The sequence below is a fragment of the Heterocephalus glaber genome, unplaced genomic scaffold (assembly GCF_053883595.1).
Source record: "Heterocephalus glaber isolate CG9 unplaced genomic scaffold, H.glaber_assembly_v1.0 deba00000071, whole genome shotgun sequence".
Lineage (NCBI taxonomy): Eukaryota > Metazoa > Chordata > Mammalia > Rodentia > Bathyergidae > Heterocephalus > Heterocephalus glaber.
This window is the reverse complement of record NW_028258137.1, coordinates 860,843-882,105: the sequence shown is the minus strand read 5'-3', so window position 1 is coordinate 882,105 and position 21,263 is coordinate 860,843. Positions and strand designations below refer to the sequence as shown.

At 61.8% G+C, this 21,263-nt stretch overlaps 2 protein-coding genes across 3 annotated transcripts; both read right to left on the bottom strand.

The window, feature by feature from the left end:
• Positions 1–577: 577 nt before the first annotated feature.
• On the bottom strand, positions 578–8,410 carry Snai3 (snail family transcriptional repressor 3). Of its 2 annotated transcripts, XM_004843208.4 has the most exons (3): positions 7,983–8,410; positions 4,113–4,700; positions 578–3,146 (listed from the first exon to the last, which is right to left on the bottom strand). In XM_004843208.4, exons 1-3 carry the CDS (start codon positions 8,056–8,058, stop codon positions 2,941–2,943), a joined length of 870 nt encoding a protein of 289 aa, XP_004843265.1. In that variant the 5' UTR covers positions 8,059–8,410; the 3' UTR covers positions 578–2,940. The 2 variants fall into 2 exon arrangements, with proteins under 2 accessions (XP_004843265.1, XP_087051840.1); XM_087195714.1 differs by lacking the exon at positions 7,983–8,410 and having other exon boundaries at positions 4,113–7,690.
• A 4,806-nt stretch (positions 8,411–13,216) lies between these two features.
• Rnf166 (ring finger protein 166) lies at positions 13,217–21,246 on the bottom strand. Its single transcript, XM_004842682.4, has 6 exons — positions 21,012–21,246; positions 16,787–16,943; positions 15,495–15,607; positions 15,070–15,184; positions 14,776–14,883; positions 13,217–14,164 (listed from the first exon to the last, which is right to left on the bottom strand). The coding sequence occupies exons 1-6, from the start codon at positions 21,164–21,166 to the stop codon at positions 14,099–14,101; spliced, it is 714 nt and encodes a 237-aa protein (XP_004842739.1). The 5' UTR covers positions 21,167–21,246; the 3' UTR covers positions 13,217–14,098.
• Between the last annotated feature and the right edge of the window lie 17 nt (positions 21,247–21,263).

The following is a 21,263-nucleotide window of genomic DNA, read 5'->3' as shown; positions in this document are numbered from 1 at the left end:
AAGCTCAGCCTCGGGGACAGGGGACAGAGGAGCAGCTGACAGGCTGAGTGGACCCTTAGGGTTGTTTTGAGGCAGGGTCTCGCTAAATTGCTTATGTTGGCCTCAAACTTGAAATCCTCCTGCCTCATCCTCCTGAGTAGCTGGGATTACAGGTGTGTGCCTGCTGAGGCTGAAGCTTTCCTGAAGTTGCAGCCCTCGTGCCCTGCCCTGTTTATTTGGCATTCTCTAAATTCTGGCATAGGAGTCGCCACAGCCCTTCTGGAGCTGAAGAAACCCACCGGTGTGACAAATTCGGCAATAGGCTGGTGACAGGACAGCTCCCAGTCGGTGTGCCCTGCGTGCAGGCACACACACGTGCACATGCGTGTGACAGGGTCTCACCACGTAGTTCAGGCTGGACTTGAATTGCGAGTGATCTTCCTGCCTCAGCCTCTCTGTAATGCTAGGATCACAGGTGTACGCCACCATACTCAGCGGCATGGCCTCTCGCTGAGCTGCCTGGGCTTGGCGGCCAAGATGTCCCTCAGGACATCCTGCATCCAGAGGGAGGCAGGCTGGAAACTTGTGTTCCACCGAGTGCTGCCAGGGAGCTAAACTTAGGCCTGCAGCAGAGCCAGAAGTGGGCTTTGAGTATAGACAGCAGTGAGGGGCTATTTTCAGGCATCTGGAGAACCCCGGCCTATTCCAGGCCACAGTGATATTTATAGAACCCTGGGCTCCGGGAAGGGACAGCAGCAACCTTAGCCTCCTCTGCGCCCAGGAGCAGCCTCTTTCAGTGGGCACCCGGGAGGTCTGCTGCCCGCACACACCTGTTTCGGGAGGCCGGGCTCTGGGCCCGAGTTACCCTCCTTCTGGTGTGAGGTGCCAGGTCCTTCTGCTGCCCAAGCTCTTCTGCCCCCATACACCATCCGCTGCCCTATTGCTAGGCCTCTGCTTTGCCCCACACCTAACTGTTGACCGAAACCCTGCTTCTGGCTGCCTGCTCGGTTCGAGGTGCCTTGGCTTGGGGAAACTGCCTCAAAATGAAACATTTTTAAAGGGCTGGGGTTGGGCCAGGGATTTAGCTCAGTGGCTCCCTGCCTGCCTTGCAAGTGCAAGGTCCTGAGTTTGATGCCCGGTACGGGGTAGGGGTGGGGATACTGATTAAAAGGGCTGGGGCTTTAGCTGAGTGTGCAGACCCTGGACTCAACCCCCAGTACCACAAGGAAAAAGGGGGCCTTCTGGGGGGCTTCAGAGAGTGAGGCTGGGTGGAAAAGGACACAGGCAGGGACCCGGGTCAGCGGCCCCCAGAGAAGGGCTGGCCACGCCGCCTTGGAGGAGGGTCATAAGTGGGTGTAGATGCCCTTCTGGTTCTGGATCTGTGGGTGCTGAGAGGCTGAAGGGACCCTGGTGAGTCGGCTGCTGGTGTCCGAGGTGCCAGCCATGTGGCTGCAGCACAGGTGTCACGGAGGGCAGCTGGCACTGCGTGACCTCAGCCTGCCTTGCAAGGTGGAAAGTCTGCTCCATTCATTCTGAGTCAGCCCCTGGCAGGGGCCGTGCCCTCTCCCCACTGTGCCAACACTCCCCACGTGACCTTGCCCTCTGCCAGCCCAGATATAAATATAAGTGCATTTTCCATGGGCTGGTCCTGCAGGGAAACATTCGGCTTTATTTTGGGCCTGTGAAATTCCCTTCCTTCATACCAACAGGTGCAGCGGCCCCATTTAGATGGGGGGCCCCAGAAATAGATGAGACCCCCAGCACAGCTTCCTTTAGGCACCTGGGTGCGACTCCAGGGGAGCCTCCCATCCCCAGCCATGGCATGGGTCCCGCCTGGCCACGGGGGTCCTGCCCTGGGCAGCCACCTGCTTCAATGCCAGGCCCTTCGGGACACGACCACTGTCCCTGTCCAGCCCAGGTGCTGCAGTCCCTGCCTTTGCCCTGGCAGGAAGTGGAGAGGAGCCTGGGAGGGAGGGGTCTCCAGTAAGTTGACCTTGGGAGCAGCAGTTATGGCGATCCTGTGTCCCACAGTGTTGGGTCCGCAACCCTCGGCCTGGTGACCTTGCAGGAAGAGAGAATGGGGGACAAGGAGACCAGGGACAGCCAGCGCCCCCAGGCTCGGAAGACCACCTCAGGGGGACATTTGCCTCAAAACTTTGGCCCTGGCCCCGCCCATGGTGCACAGACCCTGGCTTCCTCAGGCACCGTCAGGCTGGGCTGCAGCTCAGCTCCCAGGGTCACCTTGGCCCAGGGCACCCCGTGGCATCAAGGCCTGGTTTGCTGCAGGATCCTCAAGGCTCAGTGCCTCTCTGGGCCTGGCCAGCATCCATGGGGCTGAAACTGCAGGTGGTAACACCAGCCAGGGCTCCTGCCAGGTTTGGCCTGGAGCAGCTGAAGGATGAGCCATGAGGAGAAGGTGCCATGTGTGTGTGGTTCCGGCAGACCTTGCAGAATGTTACAGAATGCTCTCACACAGGAGGTTGGCAGCCCGGGCACCTCTGGGTGAGAGGGAGGCCGTCAGAGGTGCTCAGGTCATAGTCCTGGGTGGGGCACAGGTGGAGCTGATGACAGCAGGACAAGTGTCTCCTGGGCCCCCCACCCACTATCCTCTTGGCGAAGGTGTCACGGTCCTTGCTCGGGTCTGGTTGTCCCCTCCAGGTCAAGTTGAGCCAGTCAGAGCTGGGGACACTGCTCTGCCTGTGATGCCACTCAGCCACATGCAGCCACCCCGCTGTCCCCAGCCCCACTCCCAGCCCAGTCCTCCACCGGACCCGGACCCTCACGGGCACCATGTTCCCTCCACTGTCCTTGCTGAGTCCTTCCAGCAAAAGCACCTAGCTGGCCACTAGCAAGCTCCAGGACAATGGGTGGGACCCAGGGGACCAAGGCCTGTGGCAGGGGAGGCCAGGCCTCTGTCCTCCTGGACCCCAGCTGAAGGGGCTGCCCAAGGCCAGCCGGCCCTCAGCTCTCGGGGCAGGGGGGACCCTCAGGGGCCAGGCAGCAGCCTGCTTCCTCGTGTCGTGCTAGGAGGGACATACGGGAGAAGGTCTTTCCGCAGCCCTTGCATGGGTACTTCTTGGTTCCTGAGTGTGTCTGCTGGTGTGCCCGGAGGTTAGAGCGGTCGGCGAAGGCCCTGCTGCAGTGAGGGCAGGCGTAGGGCTTCTCACCTGCAGGAGGAAGGCAGGGCTGGGTGAGCAGCCACAGCCAGGGCACGGCCACAGAGGTGGCGACCATGAAGTGTCCTGCCTGTCCCTGAATGACCTGCTCCTCCCTTCCACTGCCTGTGGACACCCAGGGTCATGGCTTCCTGTGACAGGCAGTAGGCCAGACCAGCATCAAAGGCCCCATTCGAGGGCTAGGGCAGCCACTGGCTGAGGCTTCCATGGAGGCCAACCGGATCCGAGCCACGAGGTCCAATATGAGACGCCCTACAGCCTCAGGCTGCTGGCCAACAGGAGAGCAGCCAAGGGCCTCAATCAGGGCCATCAGGGGTTGGGACAAGGGACGTCTATTGGGATCCTGGCCTCAGGACAACCCTGGAAGGGGCCCTGAGAAACTACTATGCAGCCCTGCAGTACTATGGAGTCCCAAGGCACCCACTGGTGTCCCCACGGGCCTTGCCTGCTGGACAGGCTGGCTGTGTGTCCCCAAGTCCTGAGCCTCTGCCCCTCACTGTCCTGATGCCCAGGCCACCTTCCTCTCCTTTCTGCTGCCCCAGACCCAGGACTGCAGGGTGGGCACATGGGCCCCGCACTCTGAGCTTCACCCAGTCTGGGATTCCTCCACACCCTGCTCCCACATCTGTGGCTTGGTTTGGAAACAGGATCTTTGCAAATGTAATCAAGATGTGGCCAATGGGGAGCCTTAACCCCACACGACTGCCGTCGGTGTCCTTGCAGTGGAGGGCCACGTGGGCACAGACACAGGGGCACAGGGCCCGTGAGCAGGGGCAGAGGCAAAGGCCTGTGGCCATGGCCAAGGACTGGGGCGGGTGCTTGCTAGAGCAGAGGCGGGAGGTGACGCTGCCGCCCCAGGGTTCAGGCAGGACCTTAGGGGCGTGCGTCTGTTCACAAGCTGTGCTGGGGACTCCGAGTGTGCAGAGGGGAGTGTGGGACCCCGGCCTCCCGTCCCACCTGTGTGGGTCCGGATGTGGCCCTGCAGCAGCCAGGGCCTGGAGAAGGCCTTGCCACACACGGTGCATACGCAGGGCAGCGTGTGGGTGCGGATGTGCATCTTGAGGGCTCCCAGGCTGCCGTATTCCTTGTCGCAGTGCTTGCAGGTGAAGACGCGCCCGGCCTGCAGGTGGCACTGCAGCTGCTGGTGCCGGGCCAGCCCGGCTGGCGTGTGGTAGGCCTTGTGGCAGTGGACGCACTCGAAGCCTCCTGGGGCTCGAGGGGCCCCCATGGCCCCGAGCAGTTTGTCTGGAGCCCCATAGGCATGGGGGTGCAGGACCAGGGGCCAGCGCGTGGGCAGCAGCAGCAGTGGGGGCAGGTTGAGGTGATTCAGGCTGTCTCTGAGGGGGAAACTGGGGACCCGGGCGGCCCAAGGGCCTCCCAGGCCAATCTCCGGGGCATCTGGCCCGGGAAACCCCAAAGCTTCCTCTTGACGAGGCGGGAGGGGCAGGGAGATGCAGGTGACTGCTGAGGTGCGGCCCCAGGGCCGGGGCAGGTCGCTGGGCGTGGACGGGGCCTCTTTGTTGGGGGAGCAGCTGCCATTGCCTTCTGGGGGACGGAAGAGAACAGAAGGTGAGGACAGCTGGACCCGGCGTGCTTTCAGACTGCTCACCGCACCCACACACAGCATCCAGACTGAGCTGGGACAGTCGAGGCGCCCCACAGTGTGCGGCCACTGCAGCTGGAATCCTGGCCCCAGAGTCAGGACTACGTCCCAGGTGGAGAGTAAACCCCAGCTCCGCGTTAAAAAATGGAAACAAAGCTTTTGTAAATAAGGAGGGGAAGAGGGGTCGAAGGGAGGGAGGGGAGGGGATGGGAAAAGAGAAGCACGATCTATCAGGTGCAGGTAGAGATCCCCTATAATGAATGTGACCATTATGTGTATCTAACTAAAACAAAAACCACAAAAAACTAACAGAAAAGTGGCTTCTGAGCCATGCGGCGTGGTGGCGCACACCTATGATCCCAGCACTCGGGAGGGTGAGCCAGGAGGATCACCGTGAGTTCCAGGCCAGTCTGGGCTGCGTAGTTCAAGGCCAGCCTGGATCAGAGTGAGATTCTGTCACACACACAAAAAAAAAAAAAGGAAAAAGAAAAGCAAAACGGGGGCCAAGGATTTAGCTCAGTGGTGCCACCACCTGCTTCACAAGTGCAAGGTTCTGAGTTCGATCTCCAGTCCAAAAAAAAAAAAGAAGAGCAAAAGGTCTCCTAGGACCCCAGTGCCTTGCAGCACAAAGCACCTCTCACAGGGTGGCAGAGCTGTCCCTCCATGCCCCGGGCTCTTGAGCCCTCCGGGGAGCCCCAGCCCAGCCCAGGCTGTGGGCTGCGGCCCAGCCAGCAGCGTAAGGTCAGAACCCTGGGCCGGAGGCGCCAGGGTGAGAGCCGCTGTCCACCCCCACAGTCATTAGCCTCCAGTCACCCTGTCATCACCCCTGTGGCGTCTTCCCATGCGTATCACGATGCAGTCAACTCCTCTCCAGCCACCGGCAGCAGCCCACTGCTCCGGAACACGCGGGGACACGCTCAGCTGGGTGGGGACGGGCTCTCGGGTGCTGTCCCCACCCAGGCAGCACCAGCCCCGCTCCTGGCATGGCCAGTCCTAGCAGCTGTGACCCCTGCTTTCACCAGCCAGAGCAGCGGCCTCAGACTAAGAGGTCGCTCCACAGGAAGGAGGTCATTTCTGGACTCCCCAGGGCCCGAATCACCAAACAGCCCCGGATCCACTTATTCTTCCACAGCATGGAGACAAGTCTGTGGCCCTGTACCTCCACCCTGGAGCTTTGGAAGAGAAAGATGACTCATAGAGTGGGAGAAAATGCAGCACTTGCAAGTCAGGTATTTGATCAGGAACCAGCATCCATAATATATAAAGAATGTTTGCAACTCAACAACAAAAAGACAAGTGATACAATACAGAAAAGGAAAGATGAGCATGGCGTCTTCTCCATAGAGGATGCCCAAGTGGTCAGTGAGCACAAATGGTCCTCAGAAAAACTCAGCCCAGACCACGGCAAGACCCACTGCACACCCTCTTGGTTGGGTCGAAGTTAAGGGAAAAAAATAAGCACTGGTGAAAATGAGGAGAAAGCAGGAAGGTTTCCCGTTCCCCTACAAGATCAGCCCAGCAGGTTTCCGTCCACCAGGAGGGACAGGTGACTGACAGGTGACAGGCACAGTCCCAGAAGGCTCTGGAGAGACTGTGCCCCCCAGCGGACAGGAAAACCACGGTCCCGAGTCCAAGGCCCGGCCCCTCCTTAGCCCTAGGCATCAGCCAGAGTTAAACTCTGTGGCCCCGAGGTCACAGCAGAGGCAGGGGCAGGAAAGGAACTCTACGCCAGCCCAGTGTGCAGGCAAAGGTGGCTTCTGCTTTCTTCTTCCTTTTCAGTTCTAGGGAGGAAACTCAGGGCACTGTGTCACTGAGCTACATCCCCAGCCCTTTGAACATTTGTTATTTTGAGACAAGTTTTTCACTACGTTGCCCAGGCCTCAAACTTGCAGTCCTCCTGCCTCAGCCTCCTGAGTCACCAGGATTAGAGGTGCATGTCCCTGTGCCCCGTGGTGAGAGTACCTTCTCTACATCCTGCTTTTCGCCTCTCCTGCAGCTGGTTCTGGCAGAAGGCTTCTGAGTTCCCCAGAGCCCTAACCGGGCGCCAGCTTAGAAGGTGAAGGGGCCCCAAACCTGGGCACCTCAGGTCTGTTCTGGGACGGCATCCTGGCTCAAAGCAGGAGTTCCACACTTTGAACCCTGTCACCCTGAGCTGCTGGGGGTGCAGCTCAGCTCGCTCTCACTCGTGAGTGCTTCCCTAGCAGGCATGAGGCCTCGGGTTCCATCCCTAGCACCTCAAAGAACAGCACGACACAAAACAAAACCCCTAACTATGACCGGTGTGAGTTCAATTTTCCATCACAGCTCAATCTGGGTCCACGTATCTCACTGAAACAAAAGCCCCACGCGCTGTGAACGCTCACCCCAATCGTTTCTGCTCTATTGTATTTCACGAAGGCGGGGGTGGCCACTCACCAAACTGACTTCAGAATGTGCACTTGAGAAGCAGGGCCCAGATGGCACCCCCTGGTGGCAGCCTGGGCTGAGAGACGGATAGGGGCTCACACCCCGGGGTTGGGGGCTGGGCAGGGCTCCCTGGCTGGGGTCCCGGGTCTCCCTGAGACCCCGGGCACTGAGCAGTGGGGAGGGAGCTGCGGATCTGAAGCAGGTGGGGCTGGGGAGTGGGGCTGAGCCAGGGAGGGGAGCACCGGGGGCCAGGCCGGTGGGGGCCACTCTGCCAGCTAGGCAGTCGGCTGCCCTGGCGCTGGGTCCTCCTCTGCCTACCCCCATCTCAGACCTGCCAGGGGCGGAAAGTGTGGACCCTGAGCTGTCTGTGGAGGACTGTGGGCCTAGCCCAGCCCGGACGAGAATGGCCAGTGGGCTCCTGGGGTGAGGGCAGGTCTTGGGAGGCCACAGCGAGGCCCAGCAGGACAGGTACCTGGGGGGGCCGGGGGGCCCCTCATCTCCTTGTTCCCTGTGCCCACCACCCCGCCAGGATGCTCTCGGGAGCCCAGCCAGGGAGCCCACCCATCCCAGCCCGAACCCCCTCCCTCTCCCTCCACCAGCTTGGGGCAGGATTCAGGGCTTTGGGGTCCCAGGGGCTCTGGGCGAGTGACAGGCCAGTGCGCGGCCAGCCTTCTCACCCTTGCAACTTCCTGCCTAGGAGATGACACGGGTCGGTGCTGGGCTGCAGTGGTGAGTGGGCGGAGGTCCCCACGAGGCGGCGCCCCTCACCTAGCACAGGTGCGCTCCCGTCCCAGGACCCCAGTGCAGCCGGCCCCTACCTCTGCGCGTCTCCAGCCGCCCGTAGTCGGGTGCCCGGTGGCCGGGCTGCGTCTTCACCAGGAAGGAGCGCGGCATGGTGCGGCGGCGGGGCCGGACTGGACTCGGGACGGCCGGCAGGTGCGGGGAGGCCGGCTCATTAGCATAGCGCGCAGCCTCGGCCAACCAGCGGCCGGGGCGGCGTGGCGGGGCCGCGGGGCCACGCCCAGGACAGGTGCGCGGGCGGGGTCGGGCCCTCGGGAGGGTGCAGGGGCGGAGCGCGGACCGGGCAGGGTCCCCTCTGGGGACTCGCTTCGTTTGCCTCGCGCCTCCGGAAGCAGCCCGGGACTCCGGACCGCTAGGGCTGCACGGCCTCCCGTCCTCCGCGCCCTTCCCGCTGTGCGGGCCTCTCTCGGCCCGGAGTGTCGCGACTTGGGGGCCCCACGGCGTGTCTGGGTGGGTGGACACAGCACCGGGCGGCCCCAACAGTCGCGGAGTGCCCGCGCCAGGTGCCAGTCCCGTCTCCCGGGCGATGCCTCGCCCGCAGCCTGGTGCCCCTGGCCTTTGGGGCTGGGAGCGGGGAGCTGGGGGTGAGCTACGGGAGCTGGGACGGAGGGCGGGGGGGGGGGGCGTCACCCCAGTGCGCGTTCCTGCGGTGGCCGGAAGCCAGTGGCTGGCCTGGCGTTGTCTCTGCTCTGCACGTGGTCACGGGGCCGTGGAAATGGGGCCCGACGCCCCTTCCCATTGGCAGGCGTAGCTCCTGTGCTGCTGAGGCTGGGAGGGGACACACAGGTGGTGCCCACGAGGGAGCAGGCGCAGGCTCCGTGCTGGCCCTGTGGCTCTCACTCACCTGTTCCTCGGCCTGGCCAGGTTTCTGTCTGTGGTTTTCGTGCGTGTCCCCTGCCAGGCACACTTAACACCCAGGAGGCCTGAGCCAGCCTCCCTCCAAGCTGTCCTCTGCGCCCACCGGGCGGTCCTGCAAGTGTGTCCCTGCCTCTTAGCTGCCCTGCCGCTGTCAGGGGCACACTGAGCCTGCGCTGGGAGTGCCCTGAGGGCCTGAGGCTGAGGTCCCCAGGACTTCCGAGTGGCCCTCCTGGTGGCCATGCAGCCTCATTCTTCAGCTGTGACGTGTACTGCATCCGCCTGCACCCTGCAGGGCATCTGCCTTGTCCCCACGTGCGCGGCCCCAGGCAGGGACGGCAGATGTCTCCATCCTGGGACTTCTTTTGTCCCATACCAGCTCCTGGGCCCCAGGGGCTAATCCTGCATGCCTTGCCGCAGAGCCATTCCCAGCAGCCTCCCCAGTCTGCGCGCCCTTGTGGTGACTGGGGCTCGGCTTCTGCCCTCCACACCTGGGACCCCAGGACAGTGGCCCCCTGTGGGCCAGGCACCCTGTCTGTCCACAGCCTTCCAGGCTACCCCATCAGACAACCAAAGAAGGCTTTTCAAGTGGGGTCCCCACCCCTGGGGCTGCAGGTCAGATTATGGGATCAGATTGCTAGTTTCATTCAACCATGTTGATATTTTTTCATCTTTTTTTTGGTCCTGGAAATTGAGCTTACAGCCAACTGCATGCTAGGCAAAGCTCTGCTGCTGAGCTATATCCCAACCCTTTTTATTTTTATTTTGAGACAGGGTCTCATTAAGTTGTCCAGGTTGGACTTGAACTTGAGATTCTCCTGCCACAGCCTCCCGAGTATCTGGCATTACTGGTGTGCACCCCCATGGCTGGTATTTCATCCTTTCAATGGGCTCAGACTTGTGATCTTCCTGGCTCTGCCTCCCAGATTTCTGGGATTATGGGTGCGGCCCAGCACACCTGGCTGTCTGAACTTTCTTGGCATGTTTTGCAGCAGACTCGGCAGTGGGTGGGTGCACACGGCACACACAGGCTTCCCCATCCCTGTCGTGTGCCTGCCTTTTTACTGTAGGGTCTTGGTAACTCAGCCTGGAAGTCCCCACGCCCGTCAGATGTTGCCCTGCACAATGGCTCGGGTGAGATCACCTTGTTTTGTGCAGGACATCTTGGGTGGCCAGGGCCGCAGTGGGTGCTCAAAGCCTGCTGCACTGCACATTCCATTCGGGGCCCCAGACAGCCTGGCCTTTCTGGAGCGGCTGCCCCTGCCCAGCAGGGTCAAAGTGCGAGACCACTGTGCTCCCATAGAAGCGCTGGTGAAGGTTCAAGGCCCCTGCAGCCTGGCAGCCTGGGTTGGGGCTCCCTCCCAGGGGGCAGAGCTGGCACTGGAGCGGTCACGGGGGAAGGTGGAGGGGCTGGACGTCTCCAGGCTTGGGCAGCACCACTGCCAAGGCCCGAATCTGGTGAGTCTGCTGGCTGGCACGGCCTTGGTCACACTCAGTGCCGGGGAACTCCCTAGCACTTGTGGTGGCTGACGCACCATTTGGGGCCTGTGGAAGGTGAGTGTGGGTCCCACCACGCGGGTTGTGGGATGGACAGGGTCCCTTTATCCAGCAACCGAGGCATGGGAAACAGGCCAGAGTGGACCCCACAGCCGTGCCTCAGGAAGCAACACCGGGAGCAGGAGGGAGGCAGTGCACACACGTGTGTGCATGTGTGGGTCAGCGTGCCAGCTTGTGTGCCGTGGCCAGAGCTGGCCTCTGTGATCGGAAGGAGGGAGCCGGAGCTGCGCAGGGTCAACTGGGGGCCCATAGACCTCAGCAATGCCCTCCAGAAGCACCGGGGGCCAGGCCACAGGCCCAGCAGGGCCCAGACCAGCTTCGCTCGCTAACAGGAACAGGGTGCCCCAGGGCTGGCCCAGGGCCTCTGCCTAACTGGACTCCAGGAAGCAGGTGGAATAATTTCTGAAAGGCAGGAGGGGGAGGAAAGCTCAGGAATGGCCTCCCTCTCAGACCCTCAGGCCCAGGAAGTGGGGAGATGTTCGGTCCTGTCTGGGCCCTCATCCTGGGCTTTTTCTCCAAGTACAGAGCCTGCCCTTCCTCGAGAGTGCACAGCACTAAACCCAGAAACTGGGAGCAGGAAGGTGGGGTGTGCAAAGGACCCCAGGGTGGGTGTGATGTCCCACAGATGCCACCCTGGGAAAGTGAGCCCCTCCTCGACCTGGCCGGGCAGTTGTCCTGCTGAACCTGGTGGTGACCATGTGTGGCCAACCCTGGTCTGGGGGTGTTTAGCCGGCAGGTCCCAGCTCCTCCAAAGGAAGCTGCCTGGCAGTTTTTTCCACCCCCTCAGAGGATGGGCTGAGCCTCACTGGCCTTTGTCCCCTTCGTGGCTGGACTAGAGAAGCACCGGCCACCGGGTGAGTGAACGAAAGACCTTCCAGGAAATGGAGTGTAAGCTCCCATGCCTGCCTCACCTGACATGAAGGGCGTGTGGTTTGCTGCTGGGGCTTCTGCTGCCCTGGACTCCACAGGGCACAGCAGCCTGGCCTGGTGATGCTGGTGGGCTTCCTCAGCATAGGGAGCTGGCCTATGGTGCTCCCAGCTGGAGCAGGGCTGTGTCTGGGCAGCTCCATACCCCCGTACATACTCCCTGGCAGGACAGGGACCACTGGCGGGCTGAAGTTGCTGTCCTGCCCCCAACCTGCACTAACCTGGGGTGACACCCAGGGAGGGCCCTGCTCTTGTGGCGCTGCCCTGCGTGCTATGTGTTTCTGGCTTGTGCTCCACTCCTGCAGCATTCTGTGCACACACAGGGCTCCCTCACCCTGTGTGGCATCTGCGGGGATCAGGTGGCCGAACTGCCACCCCTTGGGGTTTGCTCTGATGACCTCCAGAGCCTCTGGACATGGTCACTGGGGGTGCCAAGGCCAGTGGGGGGACAAGACCGAGGCAGTACCTTCCACTAGATGCTGCCCAAGGCTTTGTGGAGGGATCCGGGGGTAACTGACCCAACTACTCCAGAAACAGGGCTGGGCGTGAGCCGGGTTGTCCTGCAGACAAGCAGGCGGGGTCTGGGGATCGAGGACTGTGTTGGGCTGGCTGCTGCCCCTCCCTCCTCTCCTCTGCTCCTGTATCGGGGACTGAGCCCGGAAAGCACTGAGCGACACCCCCTCCCCATTCCCATCTGAAACAGGGTCTCGCTGGGTCACTTCGCAGCCCAGGCTGGGCTCATGCTTGTGATCGCCTTTACCTCAGGGCCCCGAGGACCAGCTCAGGCAGCATGAGGGGCGGGGCCCGGGGACAGGAGCCCAGCAAGGCCCCTGCCCACCCGGCTGCTCCTGCCAGCAGCATGGTACGGATGGCCCCGCTTGGGGGGCTTCCCTTCTCTGCCCCTCCTGGCCGCCATACCCTCTGGGTCACCCGATAGCAGCAGGCACAGAGAAGGGGCACCGACTTCGGCTTTCTGATTGCTGGCCCTGGCCCCAGGCGCCCAGGCCTGCAGCAGCAATGCTGACGTGGCAGGTGCTGTGACCTCCGCAGGTGACACAGAGACCGGCAGTGTTTCCCAGAGGGCAGGCGAGCAGGCGGCCGGCGCTGCTGGGGTCAGGACCTGCCAAAGCAGGTCCCAGGATGCTGCCACGTCTCTTGCATGGTGTGGCTCGGGACCCGTGACAGCGGACTGTGTCACCAGTGGCCAGCTGTGGGGCAGGCCTGGGCCTGAAAAGCAGCTCCTCTGCTCCCACTGGGCGGCAGGCAGCCAGCTCTGCTAAGGCAGCTCGTGCTTTGGGTGCTGTGCCTCCTCTGGAAGCCAGCAGGAGGGCCACTGGCTGCAGCTCTGCAGGTCCCCAGAACCCAGCGGGGCCTCCTGGACACGGGAAGTGTGCAGACAGGGTCTAGGAGTAGCTGGAGGAGGGGACCTTGGGGGTACCCACAAAGGCACCCTAAGATGGCTTTGCTTCATATGGGTGATGGGAACCCGGCCACCACACCTGCTACTGTCTGTGGAACCTGGCTTGCCTGGCTCTCGCCACGGTTTCAAACTTTGGGACCACTTTTGTCTTAGAGAGAACTATGCAGGACAGAGATGGGTGGGGCGAGAGGCAAGGACAGACAGGTGACCAGCTGCCACGGGGCTGGCGGGCAGGCAACTCTTGTGGGCTCTGACTCTTGATCAGCAGCAGGACAAGGCATCCTGTACCCGAGCACTGGTCTGATATACAGACCGAGCAAAGAGGAACAGGAGGTTCGACACCCCCTCAGGGGCTCTGTGTGGCCCACATAGCCTAGGGACACCAGGCCCAGGGTGCGGGGAGCAGCCGAAGATCTGGATGGGTGAGAGGCAGGGCCACCGCCCCAGTGCCCTCACAGCTGATGGCTGAGGATGGAACCACTGCAAGGGTGCTGCAGGTGCTTGGAATCGTTTTATTGAAAACTTTGAAAAGACAGAATAATTTATGCCATGAACAGAACGGAAGCACTGAGCAGTGTTCTCTGGCCTGACCACCCCCAAGCAGGCCCCTGCCTGGACCCCAAGAACTGGCTACGATTGGGGTAGCAGCCACCAGGGTGAGGAACAGGCAGGAGGCCAGCACCACGGCCAGGGTACTGGGGCCACTTCCTGGATGTCAGTGGGGAGAAGCTGAAAGCAAGGTCCCCGTGAGCTCAGCGGCAGGTGGCCGGGGACGCTGCCTGCCAGGCCCAGGGAGACCCCAGCCTGTCTGGCTCCGGCTGTGCCCCTCACTCCTCCCCTCTGCTCCCACACAAAGGTTAGTTTTGATTGCTTTTTCTTAAAAAATATAATTTTGTAAATGTTCCATAAAAATACTATTCTTCCTAGTCAACACAGATATTGCAGTATGAAGTGTAGCTGCTTTGTCTTTGCTCTATAAAATGTGAAAAGGTTATCACATGGGATAAGATAGAAAAACGCCAGGGTTTCTAAGTATCACAAAAGCCAGTACCAAATGCGCACGGTGGAAGCGTAGCCGGGGGCCGGGTCAGGCTGGGGTTGGCCGGGCCGCTCCTCTGGCTCTCCTGCTGCAGCACAGCCGGGCACCCTGTCCGTCACGCAGGGACAGCGTCATGGCTTCAAGAGGCAGCCGACTGCTCCGAGTCCTTCAAGAGGCAGCCGGCACCTGCCCCGCAAAGCACCGATGACCCAGGGCTGCAGCCGGCATCTGGGCGGCCTGCTGACGGCTGAGGGGGCTTTGGGCCCGAAGGCTCTTGGTGCCTGGCCCAAGGGCAGCCCCGCTGGACCTGGCGTGGGTGGGAGCCGGCTGTGCCTTCAGTTCTCAGAGAGGGACAGGGCCAGGGCAGCCTGGAAGGCAGCTTCTTCATCGATGCTATAGTCCTGGGGACAGAAGCAAGACAGGCCGGTGCAGCAGCAGCAGCCCTCCCCTCGTGCCAGTCCCCCAGGTGGACCTTCTCTTTCGCCTGCACACCACCCCTCCGGGGATGCCCACTGCCCTTGCACAAGGTGACCCTCAGGCTCCCCCAGGGCAGCTGGGCCCAACAGTCTAAAGAGGCCACTTGGCATGGCTATGAGTGAGGGGCAGATGCGGGGCTGAAGCTGTCCTTCACCTCAGAACCTGAGAAATGGGGCCCCAAGACCTCCAACAGCCAGGGACAGGCCAGAGGGGAGTCCTGGGCTGCACCGGGAAGGAAGAGTGGGATGAAGGGTCTGGGCCTGGGGTCTGCACCCTTCCTGCCCTCTGCAGGTAGGGGGTGAGGGGTCCCTCTGGCCTCCAGAAGTGCTAGAAGGAAGCTGGTGTACCCTGGGGTCCCCGAGACTGTGCCAGGGTAGGGCCTCCTCAGGGGCTGACCTACAAGGGCAGGCCCTCATCCCTGCTGGCTGTGGACCTTTGGTTTCTGGCCTTCTCTAAGGACTTGGGGCCCCGGGAGGGGCACCCACCAGGGAGGAGGGGAGGGGCACCCACCAGGGAGGAGGGGAGGGGCACCCACCACGAAGGTGTCGTAGGAGAACTTGTGCCGGTGCAGCAGGTGCTGCAGGAAGTTGGCGCTCTTGTAGCTCGGGTCACCCCAGGGCATGGCTGAGCAGATGGGGCACACCTGGAGGAGAGGGCCAGTGTGCAGCAGGTGGGGCACAGGGTGCAGGCCTCCCCAGCCTGGGACACAGCCTTGGGGCTGCAGCTCGAGGGTGGAGCTCAGAGATCCGGGCTGGGCTTGGACCAGGTGCTGCTGGAGCACTGCCGCCTACTGGGGGTTGCGGCAGCTGCGGGTGCAGTGTGGACTCACCACTCGGTTGGGGTCGCTGCGGTGGCTCTCCACACAGTGCTTCACCAGCTCCTGCTGGTCCAGGTTGCGGGCGCCGCAGTAGGGGCAGGCAAAGGTGGACCTGTTGGGGACGTTGCTGCGGGGAAGAGTGGGCTGAGGCTGGGGCACTGCCCGCCCCACTTCCCAGACATCGGCGTAGCCCCTCTGTGAGCTCGACAGGACGAGCCAGCTCCCAGGGTGGCTGAGGAGCACCACGCTGGGGCTTTTCCTTCCCTGGAACCTCAGCCCAGAAGGGGGCAGGGACGGTGTTGTGCCCAGAGGCGCCGTCGCACGGTCCACCTGCCTGGCGCACACCCTCGCCTTGGCTCCCACACCTCAGGTGTCCCCAGGGCCACCTGGACGCCCGGCACCCCCCGCCACTTAGAGACCCACAGGAAGTTGCCCACCTTGGAATGGGCTGGGAGGTGGGCACCACGGGGACAAACTTGGGGCAGTTGGCCATCTGCTCCTGGACCTTCAGGCACGAGGACACGTGCACTCTCATCTTCGCCAGGGTCACCTAGGTGACAGGGCAGCAGGCAAGGCGGTCCAGAATGGAACCATCTGCATGGGTCACGCGCCACAGGGCCATCCCTGCTCCCCTCGAAACCCAGGGGCCCAGAGCAGCAGTCTGTGGTGCCCTGGAAGGGGCTTCGAGGGATGCAGCTGGGAAGACGCTGGAAGGGCCATGGGCTCTGTGTTCCCCCCAGGCCCGCTGAGCTGCACAAGCCCAAGGTTGCTCCATAGAGCAGCACTCGGGACAGGAGCCAGCACCCCCCCTCCGTGGGGTCCCTCAGAGAAAGGCAAACTTGGGAAGCTGTACTCCTCGAGGGAAAGGGAACCGCACTTAGTAAGAGGGGATACACATCTACTAGGGACCGGTGGAAAGACTCTTGACAAAACCTCTCCCCTGGCATAAACACACATCTTCGCAAACTGCCTAACTCAGGTGTCCAGAGTAACAGGCCCCAGCGCTGGCAGCGCCCAAGGTCACTGTCACGGTCCTGGGGACATGGGGCCAGAAGCCAGAAACCTGCCCCGGTCGGGCACTGTGCAGGGAGGACCTCCACCTGGGGAACCTCAAGGTTCCCATTTTCGTCTCCCCAGGAGGGTCTGTCTGGTGGAGCCCGGGGGTGCCTAGCACCCCAGATGGACTCAGGGTGGCCCCCAGACATCTGCACTTGACCTCAGCATGGAGCAATGAGGGGCTGCTTCCTACTGTGTGGGTCAGCAGGGCTTAGGACCTGAGCTGTGGCCACATCTAAAACACAAATTCAAAATATGTTCCCAGCTGTTTGACCAAGGGCCCGCGTCAGGGCTCCCACCCTGCAGTGCTAGGCTTGGGCACAGGGAGAATGTGAGGGGCGAGCAGGCTCTGGGAGTCCTGTCACGGCGAGGGGTCCTCTGTGGACTCTGATCAAGGCAGTGCCCCTCTCGCTTCCATGGGGAGGGCAATGGGCCAGCTGTAAGGTGCTCGGCACTTCCACGGGCCTCCTCCACTCAGAGCCCACAGCTGCTGGCAGCCCGAGCACCCAGCCCACATCTGGGGGTTCTCCCCTGGAAAGGGACGGAGGGCGAGGGCAGGGTGCGGGCTTCCTCACTCCAGAGCAGCTGCATTGCTCAACAGGACAGGGGCAGCCCATCCACCCAGTCTTCTGCAGGACAGGGTCCCCGGCCGCCCAGGCCAGGCGCTCGGTACCTTCTTGTTGCAGCCCCGGCAGGGAGCCTTGTAGGACGAGAGCTGCTTCTCCACGTGAGTGGCTTTGTCCACTTTCTTGGGGTCAAAGGGCAGGCGGCAGAGCGGGCACAGAGGGGATGGCACCTGCAGACATGGCTGGAGGCACTCCCCGCAGAACCTGCAGGGGACACAGGTCTGAGGGCTGGCACCAGCAGGGCCACTTCTCCAACGTCTCTGTGCTGCCCACCAGTTGGCTAAACCATGGAGGGTCCCTCCTGGCACAGGCCCCACCGTGTCCTGCATGCCGGGGGCAGCCGCAGCCTACACTGCTGGCCCTGCAGCCGGCACCCTGGCAGGGCTCATGCGGCTCCTCCTCACGAGTACAGGCAGCACTTGCATGACGAGACGGCTGGGGCACAAGCAGGGAGATCGCCAGGAGGTGTAGGCAAGGAATGCTGGGCCCGGATCACACAGCACAAGGCCCTGGCTGCCAGTTCAGCCCCCATGGACAGCTCCCCAGGTAGGAGGTGCTCCTGCTCAAGGGCCTGCTCAGCCAGCTTAGGTTCTGGCACAACTGGGGCAGCGGCTGTAGCAGGCCCTGTGCTTCTGGCACCATTGCCTGAGACCGTGTGGCGCGCCCATGCCACACAGTCCTTGCAGATTTGGACTGGCAGCAGGAGCCAGGCTGTGCCTGCCCACATCTCCGCTGCTCCGTAGGCCCAGGTCGGCAGTGGGAGCAGGGGAGGAAGGGAGCAGGTCACAGGATGAGTTCTGTGCAGCTGCACAGGAAGCGCCGTGGGGACATCGTGGCGCAGAAGGTGCCTGAACACGGGCACACTGAGGCAGCACCCCAGTCCTACGACAGTACCTGGCTGGAGCAGGAAGCCACCCAGCCCAGCAGAAAGATGGCAACCTTGTGAGTGATGGCACAGCTAGCAAAGTCAAGGGCCCGTGGGGTGGGGACAGGAGCCGTGGTGGATGGAGGGGATGCAAGACAGGGCCTGAGTTCACAGACACCTTGGCTGTGGTCTGGGGTCAGAGTTCCTGTGTCAAGAGACTTCATTCCCTCAAGAAAAAGTCTGTTCTGTGGTGAAGAAGGAAGGCCCAGGGCTTCAGGCAAAGCGAATGCCATCTCAGGCCCCTCCCCTTCCCAACACTGGCCTCTGGTGGGGCCACCTGGCTCGTCACCTGCTAGTCACCTGGTCAGTCACACGGCCTGACTGCCCGTGAGAGAGGACCAGGTCTCTCATGAGACAGGAAGGATTTCAGGAGCTTTTGCTGCACAGCAGCGTGAGCAGAGGGGTCTCCCCAGGCACCCACACACCCATCCCTCAGTGTCCAGGGTACCCCTGTCACTGGCCCAGAGTCCAGTTAGCCTAAGGCTGAGGACCCCTTTCTCCACCCAAGAACCAGAAGATGCCAAGGGATGAGCCACACGAAGGCCACACACACGTCCACAGCACTGAGATGCAGTAACAATTCAGAGGCTGTCTTGGCCATGAGAAGGAGCCAAGCACGGACGCACATTACACACAGCCAATCCCTGAAAACATGACTCGAGGAAGAGGCCACAGGAAGCCACATGCAGTAGAATACCGGGTACGCGGAACGCCTGGCAAGGGCACAGCCATGGAGGCAGAAGCAGACCAGGGGCGCCCAAGGACTGGGGAGCAGAAGGAGGACTGGTTTCTCTTTTGGGGTGGTGAAAGTCCTAAGTCGGGGTGATGGCTTGGTACTGTGTGAGCATCACAGAAACCACTGAACTCTACACTTTAAACGAGGAAATAGTGAGGTGCTGAATTCTACCTTAGTGAAGCTGTGAAAACTCAAACAGAAGGCCCAGCCATGTGCACGCGCTCAGGCCACAGTGTGGCCACTTCACTCAGCAGAAGGAAAAGGGTCCTTTGTAGAGCAGGGAAGGCCAGGTCTCTGAAGAGGAATGGATGGAGGTCAGGTGCCTGGCACTGCCCACAGGGGTGGTCAAGAACCTGATTGCCTACAAAGTGACTGTCCCCAAGCCTCAGCCCTGAAGGAGCAGCAAGCAGAAGGATGCATGCAGGTGGTGGCATGGGGCTCTCAGCCTTCTTTCATCTTCACCACCCTGTGTGCTGGCAGCAGCAGCCGCAGCAGGGTCAGCCTTTCCCACAGGAAGTTCCTGCCTGTGTCTGCTCAGAGCCAGGTGCTGACTGGCTTCTCAGCCAAACGAAGTAGCTGAGGGCAGTGGGTGTGAGCTGGCCCTTCCCCCAGAAATCTGGGACACGGAGGATGGATCACAGGCCACAGAGTACCAGCACCTGCTCCAGGCTCCTACACACACCAGGGAGTTAGGAGGGGCCAGTGTTTCAGAGGTCCCCAAGGTCAGCAGGTGGGTCCCCTCAGGGAAGATGTTGTGAGATGACCCACACAGGGAGCCACATGAAGGCCACGAGTGCGTCCACAGCACTGTCCTGACTCAGAGGCTCCATGGTTAGGCTTTGGGGGCAGCCTGACTGCTGGATTTAGATGAGGCTCTTAGCCTGGGCTGCCCTTCCAGTGTGACAGACAGCAGTTCCCTCCCTCAGGGAGTTCCTGCAAGCTTCTCTGTGTAGCTCCACCAGCAGCCGCCTCCCCTCAGCTTGAGGCAGAAAGCTCTCCCTACATCCTTTCCTCTGTCTGGGTGCCGGAGAGCAACACCTGCCCCACACAGGGCTCCTTTCACCACAAGAAAACAAGATCTCAGGAAGGAACCTGCTTCTGCTCAGGTACCTCACGAAAGGAAAGAATCAGACTGCGAGTGAACTTGTTAAAGGTGACATGAGAGCTTCTAAGCTTCCTGTGCTCATTTGCTCACACGCCTTAGCCTCACAGAGACTTCAAGAAATCTGAGGTGGTCAAGAACAGCCAGGAAAACAAAGCAGCACAGAAAGCCAAGGGAGAGACTGTGAGAACAGCTTAAGAAAAGATGTTTTTCATCCCAGAGTCTTGTGTCCTGTCAGGCAGACTACATTTTAAGAAAACACATTTTGGGGAGAAAACAAGCAAATACTGGTTTGTGTAGACTAAGAAACCAAAATGGCTGTGGCCTGCTGTGATGACCAAGTGGTCACCAGGCCAAGTTCATGTAAGACTTTCTTAAACGAGGCCCAGACAAGTCTCTCAGCCCAACAACAGCTGGAAGATGCAGAGCACACCTTAAGACACCCACTTGCCTGTGCTCACAGGAGTCAGCCCCAGAGGCTCCCCTGCCAAAATGGTGCAGCAGAGTGAGACTGAGTAGGAGCAGCACCCTCACAAGATCAGCAGGGCTCTTGGGGTGAGCAGGCCGCCCTGCTGCCTGACACAGGGGGAAGGGAAAGCATCGGTGCATCCTGCCACCCTCTCTGCCAGCCCCAGGAGGAGGCATGACTGGCAGGCGCACGCCCACCCGCAGTGCGAGTTCCCTTCCCATCAGGAGCCTCCAAAGTCAGCTGCTTTTGTTTGCAAAATGTTCTAGGGCCTCCTACCAGCTGGGGTGCACCTTGCCCAACCCCACCTCCTCAGCAGCAGGACCATCTGCTGGGAAGCCCTCCTGCCTGCTCCCCACACTCTGCCAGTCCCCTCATGGGCTGTATTATGGAGCACTTAGGAGGGGTCTAGGAGCACAGTCTCCGACTGGCTCCCTCCCAACTAGGCTGGAGCTCCAGAGAACGTGAGGACAGCTCCCCAAGGGTAGAACCACATTCTCAAGTTTCTGTTCCTGAAACAGCTCGACCAGAAAGCACAGCTGGAGAACTTGCTTGATGTCTGGACCCGGTGGAGTCCGCCTCCCTGGCTGCTCAATGCCTCGTGTGACTCAAGTGCTCCTTCAAAACAAAACAGCACGGGGCTCCAAACACGCCCCTCTCCTAACTTTAGGGAACTGCTTTCCTCTCTAATCAAAACGACCAAACAGCGGGGCGAGAAAGAGTTGACAGCAAAAGCTACAAGTCATTTATTTGCAACTGCCCGCCTGTGTCCACATGACCAGATCCTAGCGTCGAGCGCAGCGGCCGCAGCAGAAGCCCTGAGCTCCCGGCCGCGAGGCCGTGCGCCGGGCCGGGGACAGGTGGTCCCGAGCGCCCGGGTGGCGAGTCGCGTGCCGCGGCGGGCCGGGGCTGGGCTGCGCAGGGGCCGCACTGAGGGCGGCGCCGCTGCCGTGCCCGTGTCCTCGCGTTCCGTGCAGCGCGGCCAGCCGCGGCCTCGGACCCGGCCCGGACCCCCCTCCCGCGAGCTCTCGGAGGGCGCTCACGTGTGGCCGCAGCTGCCGATGGCCACCGGCCGGTGGTACACCTCCAGGCAGATGGGACAACTGTACTGCGCCTCCAGGCCGCTGTCGCCGCCCGCAGGCCCGGGCGGCGGCTGCCGCTGATGAGCCGAAGCCACCAGGCTGCGGAACATCGCCATCCCGGGCCAGGCCGCCGCCGCCGCCACCTGCCGCCGACCGCTGTCCAGGCCGGCCCGGCCCGCACGTCACAGCCGCGACGGCGCCGCACCCCCAACG

Coding starts and splice junctions, on each gene's coding strand:
- Snai3 (XM_087195714.1), bottom strand. CDS start 5,028: ATGGTCACATTCATTATAGGGGATCTCTACCTGCACCTGATAGATCGT. Junction 3,147..4,112: donor CCACATCCGGACCCACACAG/GTGGGACGGGAG, acceptor TTCCTCCTGCAG/GTGAGAAGCCCTACGCCTGC.
- Rnf166 (XM_004842682.4), bottom strand. CDS start 21,166: ATGGCGATGTTCCGCAGCCTGGTGGCTTCGGCTCATCAGCGGCAGCCG. Junction 16,944..21,011: donor ATCGGCAGCTGCGGCCACAC/GTGAGCGCCCTC, acceptor TGTCCCCTGCAG/GTTCTGCGGGGAGTGCCTCC. Junction 15,185..15,494: donor ACCTCCCAGCCCATTCCAAG/GTGGGCAACTTC, acceptor TCTTCCCCGCAG/CAACGTCCCCAACAGGTCCA.